Source organism: Nanorana parkeri, unplaced genomic scaffold, assembly GCF_000935625.1.
Source record: "Nanorana parkeri isolate BGI_ZX_2015 unplaced genomic scaffold, ASM93562v1 scaffold1080, whole genome shotgun sequence".
Lineage (NCBI taxonomy): Eukaryota > Metazoa > Chordata > Amphibia > Anura > Dicroglossidae > Nanorana > Nanorana parkeri.
Window position 1 is genome coordinate 557,463 of NW_017307348.1, and position 16,609 is coordinate 574,071.

Sequence of the window (16,609 nt, forward strand, 5' to 3'; positions counted from 1 at the left end):
CTAAACACACGCACGCACTAGGTGCGTGTGAATTTTACACAGCAAAACGTATTTATCAACCAAAAAGTATCTAAAAGCATATTTCCACTAATGCCATATATGGAAAAATCATGCACATGATGCATATATAATGCTGCTTCACAGTTTAGACAAAAATGGTTAGCTCATGCATTTACATTCCAGCATTCATCAACGCAAGCAACACAACATAGAGCTAATTTACACAACATCACCTTGCAAATGCTTGCAGGGCTTTGCACAACACACTTGCTGGGTGTGTACACACTACAAAGGTGTTTAGAATCCACCCATAGATCATGCTGGGAGGGAACACACTACAAGCTCCTTGTCATGCTCCGGACAAAAAAATAAAGACGGAGGCTTCTGTAGTCACGGATGTTGTTTAAGTCAGCTCTCAGCAGCTCAGATTCCCCACCCAGCTGTGCCTATTAATCATAACTAATCTCTAAAACCAAAGCAAGTGCTGTGGGAGGAGGAAACAGGGTGAGCTGAGCTGCCGAGATAATAACTTAACTGACAACGGTGCACATTATTGGAGAACTGTACCTTTGACACAATTGTCCTTTAATTAATCCCCCCCCGCCCGCATCGTGGCACGCATTCACACTAGGACTCGGCGGGAGTCTTTGGACGGGGGATTGGGGGTAAGGATAGGGATTTCTTTTGATAGGCTACACCCGGGGAGGAGGGACTGTAATTAAAAGACAACTGTACCAGGTACAGCCTAACGAGTATTTACCTTTTGGTGCGAAATGCATCTCGGATCTGCTTCCAATCTCATTATGGTGTATGCCGTAATTTGGAATAAATAAAGTCACCTCCAATTTAGCAAGATACTCCAAATTATATTTTATAAAGCATTCTGTTAGGTTTTTATTTCTGCCTGTGACCCCATGGGTGAGATTTTATTCCCTAACTTCCTGTCCCTATGACACCCATGCATGAAATGTAGGTTAACAGGAATAAAAACCTGCCAGCATTTTTAACGCTTTTCCATTCAACTGCAGTGTAGTCTACAGTGAGGATCAAGGACCTGGCAAGGTACTGGGATCTCTAGAAACCCGGAACAGAATTACAAATACTTTGGTAGGAAGGTCTAAAAAGAGCCTGCTCTCTATTACATGTGAAGACAAATGTTGCTTTCTTGCTGAGCTTCTGAAGCCTTCTATTTCAGCTCAAAAGTTCCTTTAGAATCCACAACCATAATGCTGCAGAACATTCCTGTACTCTGCAGTAGTCTTTAAAAGCATCACATCAAAGAGCATACATGCGTAACAACCAGGTAATCCAAGGACTTCACAGGGGATTTGATCTGGGGATGTGGCCAACTAGCGGTAAAATACCTTTCCTCTGGTGGTGATGGTGGTTAAATTGTGCCCTGCTTCTATGTAACTGTGCTGCTTTGTGTTGTCTCCCCTTTTTCTTATTAGACTGTGACTGTGGGTTTCTTTTTGGTGTGTTCTAATTCTGTATTAATATATCGTCTTTGTGTGTTTATCTTTTTTGTATCCCCTTCATATCACTTATAAGTCTACCTACACATTTTGCTATGTTGTTTCCTACTTTATTGGTCTCTATACATTACCACAGTTCTATACTTACAGCTTACCCCAATCATCTCAGATCTCGAGTATCTCCTGGATCAGCATTTACTGATATGTATCAAGTCATCTGACACTGATGAGTCATACGGTTAGTACCAGAATAACATACTTATTTCAGAGATGTCAGAAAAAAGGCAAGGCGGTATGACAGAAAGATCAGAAAGAGCGAAACCATCTGTGAAAAATAAATTGCAGAACTCAGTTGAAGGACTTGTACTGTCTGTTTGTTGTAACAGTGACTCAAAGCAAAGCAGTGAGTCATTGACCTGGAAGAAGTCTGCAGATCAGGAACATCAGAGTAAAATTAAATGTCCTTTTCTGCATACCTGATTTAAAGGAGAACTATGAGGCGAGGGAAAATCACTCACTCAGCCGACCTGTGACAGTTTCATTGTCACAGGTCGGCTCAATAGATCGGGAAGTGAGCGAACACATACCGTCGCTCGCTCACTGTCCCTGCAGACTGTCACTCACGGCTCCCTGCAGGGATTCCCCCCCTCCCCTGTCCGATCCTCCAGCGCTGACTGGCGGAACAGACGGGGGAGGGGGCGTGCACAGCTGGGTGGATCTCGACAGTAATTTCGGGATCTGTCCGGGCTGCAGCGTCTCAGTATACCGCGAGCTGTAGCTTGCGGTATACTGAGCTTTGGGTGACGTGAGGATGCTAGTTTGTGTCCTTCCGTTACCCTTAGGAGAACTATGGGGAAAAGCCCTGACCCCATAGTTCATTATTTGTATGTCATACCACATTATGGCCATTAGAGCATAAATAATAAGTATTAATTCATGCTCATTAGTGCCACCTAATGGTCATAATGCAGTATTACATGGGAAAAACATTTAAAGATACATGTATCGTAAATAAAAAAAGAGCATTCCAAGAGCATATCTGCACAGATCAATTGCTAAAGATATTCACAGGGCAAATGACCCTGCAAATTGTATATAAACATATCTGTAAGTGTTGAAGCAAGAATGTCAGCATGATATTAAATACAAGATAAAACAATAAGACAGAAAAAATCAGAACATAAAGGCAGGATTAAAATCCACTCATAACATGGTGGCAAGTCAGAAAACACCAAGATAAATAAGACGCGAAAAGCATGTCAGAAAAATGTAGAGCACGGAAATACAAAAGGTCAGAATGAGCTGCGTGCACAGGTCAGGTGACTAATATAACTTTCAGGTGAAAGAATAAATAACCATTCTTGAGCATAACTACGTTCTCGGGAGATGGGAAGAAAAAATGTATAGTGACTGTGAAAAGACTAGGGGGTTATTCACGAAAGGGTGGAGAAGGTCGTGATCTCACGGCTGGCTCTGCCCAGTTATAATGACAGATCAGCATCCCCAAATGACCTGGGGATGCTGATCTGTCATTAAACAATAACAACTGCGCGGAGCCGGCTGTAATGTTACAGGTGGCTATGCCCAGTTGTTATTCATTGGCTGGGACCTGCTAGAAGACTTTAGCAGGTGGCGGCCAATAGGAAACAGTTGGGCTGAGCTAGCTGAGCTGTCACTGCTAGCTCCACACATATGGGTTTTTTTTCTTTTAAAAAAATCTTTAAGTTTTAATTTTACAATTTATTTACATTTTAGAAATATTCTTTTAACCTTTTTTTTTCTTCTACTATTTTCACTATTTCCTATGCTGCTTGGTACCACGGAGGTACCGAGCAGAATAGCCGAGCCGAATGCCGCTTGGCGGCATTCAGCTATTCACTCACTGCGATTCGGCCCCTGAAATCAGCCGTACTGAGCGGAGTGAATTGCCAAGCGTAGTTCGGCTCACTTCACTTCAGCTGGGTTGTTCACTCGGCTGCCTTCGGCAACTTTGTGAATAATTCCCTAGGAAACAGCAGCAAAGGTGAGGGACAAAGCTCAAACCGCTCTTAGAAGAACGACAATCCAAGAACCGAGACACTCAATATGTATAATGAATAGACTCAGGCACATACTAAGGACCCATGTTCCTGTGAGTAAATGCATTAAAACCAGGTTTTTACGAAAACATTCCTCAGTATGGTGCAAAGCTGCCATTAATTTCTCCATGACACTGAGATCGTCTACTTTCTGAAGAATAAGCCCCAGGGCAGGGGAGCTTATATTATGGTTATATGATGGTTAAATACATCAGACAATCCAGTCACAATGTGTTACATTGCTATCCACTGAGCTTCCATGTCATTTATCACTTTTTGATAGTGTTAATGAATACAAATTTCACTGACAATTACATGTCTAACTCAGTGACACACAATGGCACATGGTTCCTGTAGTACCCATCTACTTTCTGTCTGTTGGTAGGAACTGAGAACATATGCGCATAAGGTTTGTCCTCTGCCAAGCCATCACATTGTAAGGCTTGCCATGAATTCTGTCTCATTTATATAAAAATAACCCAAGATGTTTGGATCATCTCTATATATTAATAGCTTTTCTCCCTCTTTTGCTGTCAAAGTCATCTGCGGCACACCCACACAGTCTGTGGAATAATCTTCCCGCATTTGTACACTGCTTTACTCATTAACATCTAATGCCCGGCAAGCATATAAACAGACACTGCAGGATTCCTGTGCTGTGAGCTTGTCGGACAGAATTTACAGAGAGTCATTCTTTGTAGAAGACTAATGGAAGGACATGTTGGAAAAATACACTGACACACATTTATCATAAAAGAAAACATTTGCCCTATCCACTTCAATTCGCATGGAGAAATCCAGGTATTTATAAAGAAAAATATCTACAAACAGCAGTAGAAATGCTGATAGAGGAAGGCAGGACAAGGCAGGACAACAGTGTGGTAGCTAATATGATATGTTTCCCAGCATTAATAAGGGAAAACCACAGCACCCTTGAGGCAATCAGAAACCTCCCATAGGAGATAATGTAGTATGCCTGATCTGACTTTGCAAGTTCCTTCTATCAATATCTACAAAATATAAAGTCCCAAAGCAATGATCAACTGGGAAGAATAGAGCCGAAATGGCCTTTGATAAATGGGCCCAGTTTTATTTTGAAAAGTGCACGTAGCCTAAAACAGTGTATTTTTCTGTGGAGGAAAAATAAAATATACTGGTGATCCATATAACATGCCAAGCATGCCGTTTAACAGTGTTATATACTGTAAATTGTCTGTCAGTGCTGGCCAGACTAATAACTATGTCAGTCAGTCTAAAGATCATTCTAATGTGCAGAAAGCTGCCTGCCAGATTACTACACATTAAACTTGCCAATTATCATCTAGCATTATACATACAGTATCTCACAGAAGTGAGTGCACCTCTCACATGTTTGTAAATATTTTATTATATCATTTCATGTGAAGACACAGAAGGAATGACACTTTGCTACAATGTAAAGTAGTGAGTGTACAGCTTGTATATCAGTGTACATTTGCTGTCCCTTCAAAATAACTCAACACACAGCCATTAATGTATAAACTGCTGGCAGCAAAAGTGAGTACACCCCTAAGTGAAAATGCCACAATCATGTATGAACAGGAGGTGATGTAGATCACTTCCCATTCATTCATAATTGGGGAGACAGTAAACATACTCTGTCCTCAATTATTTACAAACACTCAGCGATCACTGATCGCTGAGTGTTTGTACCTCGCTCTGCTTCCTGACACGCTGTCACAGGAGGCTGAGTGAGCCCTTCGGTAGGAGAGCTCAGCCTCCTGTGACAGCGCTGGCTGTCTCCGCCCACACACCTGCTCGCCGATCTGTGACAGGAGGCTGAGCAGTGTGGGAGGAGAGACGCCGGCTGCTCACAGCGCTCTCCTCGCAGCGCTCTGCCTCCTGTGACAGTTTCTCTCCTCCCCGCTGGTACATAGCAGTGCCCAGCGGGGAGGAGAGAAAGAAAGGATACACCGCTGTATCGGCCAGAAAATGGCACTTTTGGCATTATGCCAAAAGTGCCATTTTCGGCCAATATGTTTTCGGCGGCCGATATATCGGTGCATCCCTAGTTAATATAAAATAGATGGCACTGTAGTGCAATATTAGTCTATGCTAGTTTTCTATATGCATGCTTATATCTGTGATACACAGGTAGTTCTATCTGTATATATGTTTTCCTCTCTTCTATGCTGTGTTCCTTTATACATACATGTAATGTCCTGCTAAGCAAGTAAAACTTTCCTCAAGATCTCAGTGATTCATCTAAACACATAACCAACACCATGCAACACACCTAATGTGTGTTACAGTGCAGCAAGTGTGTTACATGCACAAGTTTTTTCAACCTCACCGCAGTGCACAATATTGCGGTACCATGCGCTGCGGTGCAGTCAATCGCATTGCAGCCGGGAGGTGTGTTTAGGGTGCCATTCAAATGAATGACAATGCTACACACCTGCCGCACAGTAACGCACAGTAGCTGCTTCGCATAGTTTTGTCCGTTAATTGGTTCAGCCCTACACAACAGTCCCAGTTTCCCACGTGGTCCCTTGAGAAAGTGAATTGCCCACCTCTGATATAATGCCTATGTGCTAGACACAAAAGAAACTGGTTTAGTACATCTGGGATTCCATTCAAGTAGCAGGGCTGGGCAAATGTATAAGGGCTTTCAAACTAAATTGGTTGACTGATGGCAAGATCAAATGCTCTGATGTACAATTTTGAATGTTCAAACGAAATCCTAACAGTGTACAGCCAGCTGAACTATTATTATGCAGTCCCAAAAGCACAAGAGTAAAACCCCACTGCTCTCTGTAACGTAACAGATTTGTTAAGACACGTACCCTCCCCATCTCTGCAATACAAATGTGTGTGGAAGCTTGTGATGGGGGTGTGGCTGCTACTCGGCTCTGCCAGCACAGAGTAGTGTAGAGAATGGCAGGAAGCAGCACTTTCACTGAAAGAAAAAGAGTCATTTTCTAATCAAAAATCAGTCACAACTCATAACACTCAGGGGTACAGGATGATAAATTGGTTAAAAGGTGTAAGACCTCAACTAGGCCTTGATAAAGTATTGCACTTGGGTCAATATTTCAAAGAATCGGGCCTGATGCTTGAAATGATTTTAACATAACATTCTATTGTTCTTGGCTTGTGGGAGTATAGGTGAAGGCTGCATCGCTCTGCGCATGGAGGATCCTCAGGAGCAGCAATTCCCTTTCTCTACTCCACTAACCCACCACGGAGAGGGGACGGGCTCCTTCCAGGGCGAGATTTGCCTGCAGGCTGCCTGTGGAAAACAGAGAGAAAAGCTATATGGTGAGTCACCGTGCTGGTCACTGCTACTAAGTCATTCAGACGGATCATTATTAAGGATGAGAACAAGCAGTAGTTTTATTTCAGAGGAACAAAAAACAAAACCTCCGACTATGGTTGGTTTTACCTCTTACGAGGGATACAAAGTCTTTTATTATGTCACTACACAGTATCATTAGTACTATGGCTTAAAATGTACTTAGAATTTATACCTTAGGATATTATTAGTTTTATCAAAATGATCAAAACCTTTTTTGAAAACTGTTATTGATTTTGCTATTACCGTCTTCCATTGTAGAACATTCCACATCCCCCCAAAAAAATTGCTAATACACGTCATGGTAGTATTCCATAGATGAATTTTTATTTAACATTTTGATTTATATTTTCTGTCCAGCAAAGGTGACAGTGACAGAGATTGGGACAAACTATAATACTGCTGGAGGTGCTTGAGCAGCTATGTTCATTTCACTGATCCATTTGATGATCAGAGGGCAATGAAACCTAGATGCCCAAACCAAACTTAGCAGTGTAAGAATGTTTTGGTTGACTTCAAAATCATTTTCTTACCTAAACAAAGTTTACATTTTTTTAAGGGCACCATGTAAGGCTTTGATTTGGTTCACTGTTAACCTGCCTATATTTTTTATTACAATTGAATTTATTTTTTTATTTAGTCAATTATTTAACATCATTTTTTTAATAGTATCTTCTTCTTATAATGTATTTTTTTCTCATTGCACCGGAAGTAGTTTCTTTATGATGAGCACAACAAACCCTTTCTGATCATGTAATCACCATGAAAGCCAATTATGGTGACCACTTCTAAACAAATCTCCTAGTTCAGGGGTGGGCAACTCCGGCCCTCCAACTGTAGTGAAACTACAAGTCCCATGAAGCATTGCAAGACTGACAGTTACAGGCATGACTCCCGGAGTCAGAGGCATGTTGGGAATTGTAGTTAAAGCACAGCTGGAGGGCAGGATTTGCCCACCCCTGTTCTAGCTAGAGCTATCAGTGCAAAACTGTTACTTGCCTATCGTTTTCTGGATACAGGTTTTTTTAAATCTTTATTGCCAGATAAAGGTTTTTCATCTTTATTGAAGAATGGTCTAGGTCTGGATTGAGGAAATTGCCCATTTAAAAAAAATAAGTTGTGGTGTATCAATGATTGAGCTTAAATTGCACCTTTACCACCTTTCACTAAAAACCACTCTGCGTGCTGATTTAAAATCTGATTTATAAAAATATGTTTTTCATTTACTTACAAATAAAGTGTATCTACTTCCTGGCACAAATTATGTAATGTGCCTAAGCGTTGCATCTTGGGACAGTTACATTAGCAGAGCATTGCTGGAAAATCTCATCTGTGATCTTATGAGATCTCAGGGAAAGGCATTTTCCTCCTCTGAGATGATGTGCATGGTCACATGTCCTAGTCACATGTGCCAGAATTCCAGTAAGTAAAGGAGATCTAATAATCTGCCTTTAGTTAAAATGGCCACTGTGAGAAGATTGGGGAAGAAAAGTGAAATAAGGAATGCAAAGAACACAAAGCCGGCAATTATCTAGAAGTATGTGTTTGTAGATTGTTATAACTAAACATTTCTAAATGTGTGTTTGTTATTATTTTAAAGATATGGGTAAAGGTATTTAATTCCATTTACTCTTAACTGCACCTGTCCCCTCCTTCATTATGCAAATATTGTTGAATGAGTAATAGATATAAGGGAGGCACAAAGAATGTTGAAGAGCTTACAATCTATTATAGTATACTGTATACAGATTATACATAAGGTGAAGCCAATTAAGATTATAAATATAGGGGTCTATTCACAAAGCTGCCGAGGTCAGCCAAGTGAATGACCGATCTGAAGTGAAGTGAGCCGAACAACAATAGTAATGTCCCAATGCTTTTCAATGGGAAAAATCTTTTTTTTTTTTCTATTCTGACATGCTCGTGTCAGAATAAAGAAAAACAGACACAGCAGTGCTCTCTCCTTGGCGGCCGGGAGCAGGAGACTCCTGGGGCGCCAGGGAGAGTTTGCTGTTTGGAGATCAGTGTCCCTGGTTAGCAGTTAACCGGGGACGCTGATCTCTCTGAAAGTGGCCGGAGCCAGCCGCAAGATCACGGCCAGCTTCGTCTTTCAGCACGGTGCATATGCGTTCGGCTCGGCTGAGCCGCTCGGCCATGATCGGGAGCTGTACGGGCTATTGTGAATTCTACTGAACCGAAGGGGTCCTGGGGCCGAAGCTAGCCGAAGGATCGGCAGCTTAGTGAATAGACCCCATAGTATACAGAAAGTGAAATGTGTTACAATTCAGAACAGAATAAAGTAGCAATATGGAAGAGTTCTTTGTGGTGAAAACATTTGTGAGGTGTTATTTTTGTATTACTGCATCATGTGAACAGGATTCATATGGAAGCTGGCTTGGGGAGGGGGGAAACCAAAGTTATTGGCCTGACTAGGCCTTGTTTGGTTTCTAGGACACAATTCTAAATAAAGTTGCCTACAAATATCTATCTGTGTGCTGTCGGATGTGAAGATTCTCCTGGAGGCTATAACTTTAGGGCCAATGGTGGTCGGCTTTTGTTGGCATCAGAACTGCTTCTTTCTGTTGGTTATGTGTTTAGATGAAGCACTGAGGTCTTGAGGAATGCTGAATTAAGTTTTACTTGCTTAGAAGAACATTACACGTATGAATATAGCATTGTGTAGAAAACATAGAAAAAGAAAATAACTTCCTGTGTATCATAGATAAGCATGTACATAGAGACTAACATTGCACTACAGCGCCATCTACAGCTCAAAAGACAAATTACATTGGTAATGCAACCAATATATGCTGTTGCATTTCCAACACTACAATTTAATGAGAGTGAGAGCAGCTACAAGCAGGTTGATGCCACTGCAAGTCAAATGAATTGTCAATCAAATCTGAATGATCTCAGAAGCATCTCAAACAGATCTCAAAGGCAAAAAAAATGGACCTGAAAAAAAGCTGCATTTGTCCATCAACACAGGCCCTTAAACCTGTACTACTTCACTACAACCTGTAGTGAAAATTACTGTATTTTCTAGCATACCAAACATGACTGTAACATCATTAAAACAAGAATGTTATTTCTTCACACAGACTTTGTTAAGATTGAAAAAGATGAAGCAGTGGTACAAAAACAGCAGTTGAAGCCCCAATGCAGCCATCAGTGGGAGCAGTCATTCAGGTAACTACTTATTTCAGGAGTTTTCTACTGTTCATCCTCTTCTCTCTAAGTTAAAAACAAAATGCATCTTTTTTTGCTCCCCTCCCCTAACCTAATAGATCTCACCTTTCCCCTCTACAAATGAATATCTTGATCTGATGTCTGCCGCCTCCAGGGATTGTTTACATATTGCACCACAAGTCCTCTCTCTCTTGCGCATAGACTTACATGGTTACCTCGGAAGACATGCTCTGTAGACTACTATGTATGTGGCTCTACAATGCAGGTGCTGCTAGGAGAGAGAGGACTTGTGTCACAGGATGTCAACAAGCACAAGACGCCACGGGTGTCGGATCTCAATAAGTATGCATCTTTCTGGAGCTGAGGGTAGGATCTGTTAGGTCAGGGGAGGTGTGCAAAAAGAGTAAGTGTGCTTTATCTGACATCCAAAGTGGTGTGAGTGAGCTTGGAGGGGTGGCTACTTTACAACACACATAGGGACCATGGGGAACAGGGGTAGCCACCCTCCAGAAGGAAGGACAGTGTCAGCACCAATTCAGAGATGATTTGAGGATCTACAGCCGAGTGATACACAAAAAGGTTACATTTTTGTTAATTATTAAGGTACTTGAATGTATTTTTAGGATTTAATTCCTGAGAATGTCACTTTAAACATATGCTTAGACTGTCTTCCAGCTCCTTTGTGACCATAACAATAACAAACACAGAGCCCTGTAGTTGTTTATGGCCCTTTGTACGCCAGGATTTTGTTATGTACGCACAGCAGACCATGTTTAGCAGAGGAACAACTGCCCGGCTTCAGGTGCACATTAGAAAAAAATGTTTTTAACACAGTCACTTTTTCTGGAGTTAAGCTGTCAGACACTGTTAGAATTCCACTTGAACGTTTGTTTGAAATAATTCTCCAGATCGATCGATCTTGCCATCAACTAATTTTTTCGAAAGCCTTTACAAATTTCATGCAGACCAAAAGCTTGAACACACGTTTTCCTTGTGCTTAGCACGTGCGCATTACAATACGTATGATTTTACTAAACAAAAATCACATCTCTAGTTATTGTCTGTTTGTTGAGACAAGAAATAAATTCCAACCTGCTGCTTCGATTTTCCTCATCACTACGGCCAAAAGTGAATGTTGATTAAACCCCACTATCCATTGGACAATAAAACTAATGTTTCCGAAGACAAAAGGTCTTGAGTCCTTCAGTCTTGAGCCTCTCAGATCAAAATTGGTTATGTCTGTCTCAGGCTTTCTGTCTATTTATGTTTTCTTCATGCTTCCTGTTTCCAGCACAGATCAAAATGTGCCAAATCAAGTGTTAGCTAACCAGATGAAGCAGGGCCCTCCCGACACTCCGGCAGGATTCAAAGTGAATGATCAGCGAGCCAAACCTAGCTCTCCAGTGCTGGGTCGTGGTGACACACCAGTCACTCCCCCTATTCGTATTCCTTCATCAACTCAAAAGTTTGCACCTTGTCCCAATGCTCGAGGACATCCAAGTACCCGTCAGCCAGAGTCATTGTAAGTACATCCCTCCTTTACAACTTATTACATCAGTCTGTATTTTTAAATCATTATTCAAGGAAAAAGTTCCTCAGCCTCAGAAGTCATGAGACTTAAAGCGGACCTTTACACTAAAAAATCAAATTCTACCAATGCATCCCTCTATGTATGATAATTAATAATAACATAGACATGCCCGGTGTAAAATGCTATGATTTTGAAATACACTTGCAGAGCATTCACTTCCTGCTTTAATAGGGCAAAATTACTTCAGTTTGCCAAATCAATGCACACTGGGATTGCCTTGTCATCAGCAGAGCATTACTGTGAAATCTCATCTGTAATCTCACCAGGTCTCACGGAAAGGCATTTTCCTCCCCTGAGATGATGTGCATGGTCACATGTCCTAGTCACATGTCTAGTCACATGTGCCAGAAATCCAGGAAGTAATAGGAGAGCTAGTGATCTGCCCTTAGTAAACATAGCCATTGTCAGAAGACTGGGGAAGATAAAAGAAATAAGATATGCAAAGAATAGAAAGCCGGCAATTATCTACAAGTATGTGTTTACAGATTGTCATTACTAAACATTTCTAAAGGTGTGTTTGTTGTTATTTTAAAGATATGAGTAAAGGTCAGCTTTAAGACACACAGAACTCTGTGATGCAACCAGAGATAGGGAAAAGAGGAGGAAGACTTCTATTCTCACATATCGCAAGGCATAAATATCAGGAAAACAACAGGATTCATTCTTAGCAATGAGAAAAATCACATGTAGTGTAGAGTAGGCACACTACATGGCAAACAGAACACATGTAATTGTAACAAATTCATTTCCGTTACATTTGAGTGTGTCAAAGCTTGTGTCAATGGACTCTGTGTCAACAGATTGGCAGCTTGCTTTGAGGAGCATTCTACTTGGATTAAAGATCAGTTTGCAATGTTTCAGTCCATTGACAGGTGCATTTGATGTCCTTCTGACTTGCACTTGACCTCCTTCTAACCTGCCCTTGACCCCCTTCTGCCCTGCCATTGACCTCCTTATGACCTGCAGTTGATCACATTCTTGGCTGCATCAACCCTCTTCAAGCTGCTTTTGCATTCACATTGACTTGTATGGGCAGTTGTGACGTGGACCAAAGCCCGTTGTCACAAACCTTTTCATTGGCCCTAATGCAGATCGTACTGTAAGAGTCATTCTTTCATCCAAGGTCGACTTTAATGCACTATAGTGGTTTCTAAAGCTTGCACAGTGTTTTTCTTTATTTACATTTTTGCCATGTCCACATATCAGTTCTAATTTTGATATTTATGACATGGATTGGAGTTTTGAATTTCAGAAATGTTGAGTATTATTAGCATTCAGTACATTTTTGTCATATGCCTTTGTTCCCTCAGTTTTACTTATTGACCAATAGTATTCTGACTCCGATCGTTGTGATAGCGAAATATATCCCTTGCTGAGACCTCTATGCCTGGCCTGTATAAGCAGATATACTCACTGCGGACAATCCTCGTCAGATAGCTGAACTCGTCAATACCGATTCATTCAAAAGAGGTGTTTATTCTTTAACATCAGGTTACAGCAGATGATAGGAACAGCAGTTGAACGGTTATAGTATTGTGCGGTCAGAAAATGATGCCTTTCCTCCGTACTGTGCAGATCACATGTGTGTCCTTGTTACATGTGGCTTTCAACTGTGCCCATGACACAGGAAGTACTGCACACAGGAAGAAGGAAGGGGCGTACACTAGGGGGAAATACATTGTCACATGAGGAATAATTACAGAAAAACATGTACATTACAACAAAAGGCCACTAGATGGCAGCATAGGATAACACATGAATTTAGCTATGAGAAAATAGTTAGGCAAATCACACTATATAAATTCTAACCTATATAACAATGCTAATATTAACTGAGGCTATGCATCTCATATTCTATGCCCCTATTGGGGCGGCACAAATAGACATGTGCAATTAGTTTCATTCCGAATGGAAATTCGGACGAAATTTCGGAAATTCAGAGATTCGTATGCATCCAAATTCCGAATTACAGATATAACGAATCCGAATTTCCCATTCGTTTTTTTGGACGAACTTTCGTTTTTTGGACGAAATTTAGTTGCAGCAAAGTGACATTTGAGAACAAAAAAACGTTGTTTTCCTCTTAAATGTCACTTTGCTGCAACGAACGAGACGAAAACAAAACAAAATGTCGTACGGATTACTGCTAACGAATTTCGTCCGAATCCGAATTCTGAAACGAATTGACTTTCGGACCCGAATTCTGAAAAACTAAATAAAGCAAAATCTGAATCAGAACGAAACAAATTTTTTGCTGGTGCCCATGTCTATTGACCAAGATATAAATACTGCTGCCAAGCACTGAACTTGTTGTCATTGGTCTTCTTGTCTTTTGGTTTATTCTCATTTGGATTATTTTTTTTATCTCTCCGCAGTCGTCCTCCGGCTTCATTTGACGCACCAGAAATGATTGATAATCCATTATATGGCCCAGTCAACACTGGCTCTATTCCACCACCAGCTCAGAATCGGCCTTATAAACCTCCTGAGCCTGCCCCTCGTAAAAACCCAGCCGTCCGTCAGCGATCTATGACCTATTCCTCTTCAGAGAAGAAGCCTGCTGTTCTTGACAAACCTGCAGTTAAGAACGTTCTATCAGCCATCCCTCAAAGCAGCATCACCCGGCCTGAAGTTGCTGCGTCTAAGCCTCGTCCTCCATTGCCTGTGAAAAGTCATGCTGTACGTGATGCCCAGAACAACTAACCGCATCACTTGTTTGCTTTTCTCATTGAGAGTTCTTCTTGCACATTTTTTCTTACATCACTTTACATCTATTTTATCTGATAATATTGTCTTTTTAGAAAAAAACAAATTACTCATCCATTGTAGGCCCTTAAGGCCCTTAAGAGAGAATTATGGGGCGATAGGCTCTGCCTTCATCTCCCAAAGCTCAGGTTAAGTAGAGTGTATGGAACTGAATATTGCAATGCTCTGCTTGCCAATGCACCCTTCCAAAATGATACCGAGCAACACTGGAACCAAACTGTTCAGCTACCGGGCTCTCGGCCAGAAAGTAAGTTGGGCCCAGTATCTGCAAAACTGGAATGTCCCCTTAAATGACTTGTACCATACCATGGATCATTCAGATTTATGTATCATTCAGATCTATGTATCATTCAGATCTATGTATCATTTAGATCTATGTGTCATACAGATCTATGTGTCATACAGATCTATGTATCATTCAGATCTATGGATCATTCAGATCTATGTGTCATTCAGATCTATGTGTCATACAGATCTATGGATCATTCAGATCTATGTATCATTCAGATCTATGTGTCATACAGATCTATGGATCATTCAGATCTATGTGTCATTCAGATCTATGTGTCATACAGATCTGAATGACACATAGATCTGAATGATACATACTGTAGATCTGAATGACACATAGATCTGAATGATACATAGATCTGTATGACACATAGATCTGAATGACACATAGATCTGAATGATCCATAGATCTGTATGACACATAGATCTGAATGACACATAGATCTGAATGATCCATAGATCTGAATGATCCATAGATCTGAATGATACATAGATCTGTATGACACATAGATCTGAATGACACATAGATCTGAATGATCCATAGATCTGAATGATACATAGATCTATGTGTCATACAGATCTATGGATCATTCAGATCTATGTGTCATTCAGATCTATGTGTCATTCAGATCTACAGTATGTATCATTCAGATCTATGTGTCATTCAGATCTTTGTGTCATTCAGATCTATGTAAATGAGAACGACGCCCATAATCCTAGGAAAAAAGCAGGCCACTAGACGGTTTACAATGTGTCAGCTCTGATACAGTGTTCTCTATACTCTTCCCTTACTAGTCTGAGGCCTGAGTCACACCTAAGCGGCACCGTTTTTGTGCGTTTCTACACGCGTCAGCAACATGCGTTTATTTGCGCGTTTATGCACGCTGTGCACATTTTTAATGTGCGTTTTAACGCGGGTTTTGACTGGCAGCTCATAAAACATTGCGGGCAATGAAAGAACGTGCATTTAAACGCACAAAAATGCTGACGAAAATGTGCAACATGCTTCTGCCGCACGTTTTTGGGCATTTCCAATGAAGTCTATGATGTAAAAAAGTGCTTTTAAAAGCCCAAAGAAGCTCCTGTACCTCTTCGGGTGTTTGGCGTTTTCCTGTTGGCGTTTTTCTCCTCTGGTGTGAACCAGGACCATTGAAAATCATGGGATTTCTTGTGTTGGGCATTTAAAAGTGCTCAGGTCATTCCGCTGCCCACTCTGCTCTTCTATCAGCATGTTCTTAATTAGCACATGTGCATAGTGCACACATTATTGAGTCCTAGTGTTGCCTCTTTCTCTTCCAGCCTGAGTAATGCTTTTCAGGGGATTTCAGAAGGCTGACACTTAGTCATATTCGGGTATTTAAACTAGTCACATAAAACACGTGATGAATATAAAGCTGCATTAACGGTTCGGGTCACCTTAGAGACCATGTTTCATGGTACACCCATAATTAGGATATAACATGAAGCATGGTCCCTTCCCCTACTTACCTCAATCTCCGGGTTATTCTCCCCACAGGCATATGCCATTATTTGAATTTGTGTCTCCGTCTGCAAAGCCATGTCATCCATTGACAGGATCTATGAATGGAGAGACTATAAGTCCTGTCTGCCACCGCAGCAGGGGAGACTTATACTTCTCAATGGAATACAAGTGCGGTGATGCCACCACGTCCATTCATAATTCCTCTTGTCCCTTAGCTGAAAGTCCGTACTGAGGTACAGGTATGGACTGAAGGAAGAGTTTGCTGGAGCCAGAGCATCACACCCGCCATCCCCTGAGGGCTTGTTCACACCAAGTGCGGAGCAGTTATAGAACGCATCAAAAATGCATCCAATGTATTCCAATGGTATTTTGGGCTCTAGTTCACACCACAGCGTGCAGTTC

General features: G+C 41.2%; 1 protein-coding gene across 1 annotated transcript in view; it reads left to right on the forward strand.

Annotated features, from left to right (window-relative positions):
* INPP5D (inositol polyphosphate-5-phosphatase D) overlaps positions 1-14,390 on the forward strand; it is an 86,091-nt gene extending 71,701 nt beyond the window's left edge. Inside the window, exons 23-27 of the mRNA XM_018567655.1 lie at positions 1,626-1,713; positions 6,701-6,853; positions 9,989-10,076; positions 11,368-11,598; positions 14,043-14,390. Coding sequence (XP_018423157.1) covers positions 1,626-1,713; positions 6,701-6,853; positions 9,989-10,076; positions 11,368-11,598; positions 14,043-14,370 — 888 coding nt within the window. The 3' untranslated portion in view covers positions 14,371-14,390. The remainder of the gene's footprint in view (positions 1-1,625; positions 1,714-6,700; positions 6,854-9,988; positions 10,077-11,367; positions 11,599-14,042) is intronic.
* The last annotated feature ends 2,219 nt before the right edge of the window (positions 14,391-16,609 follow it).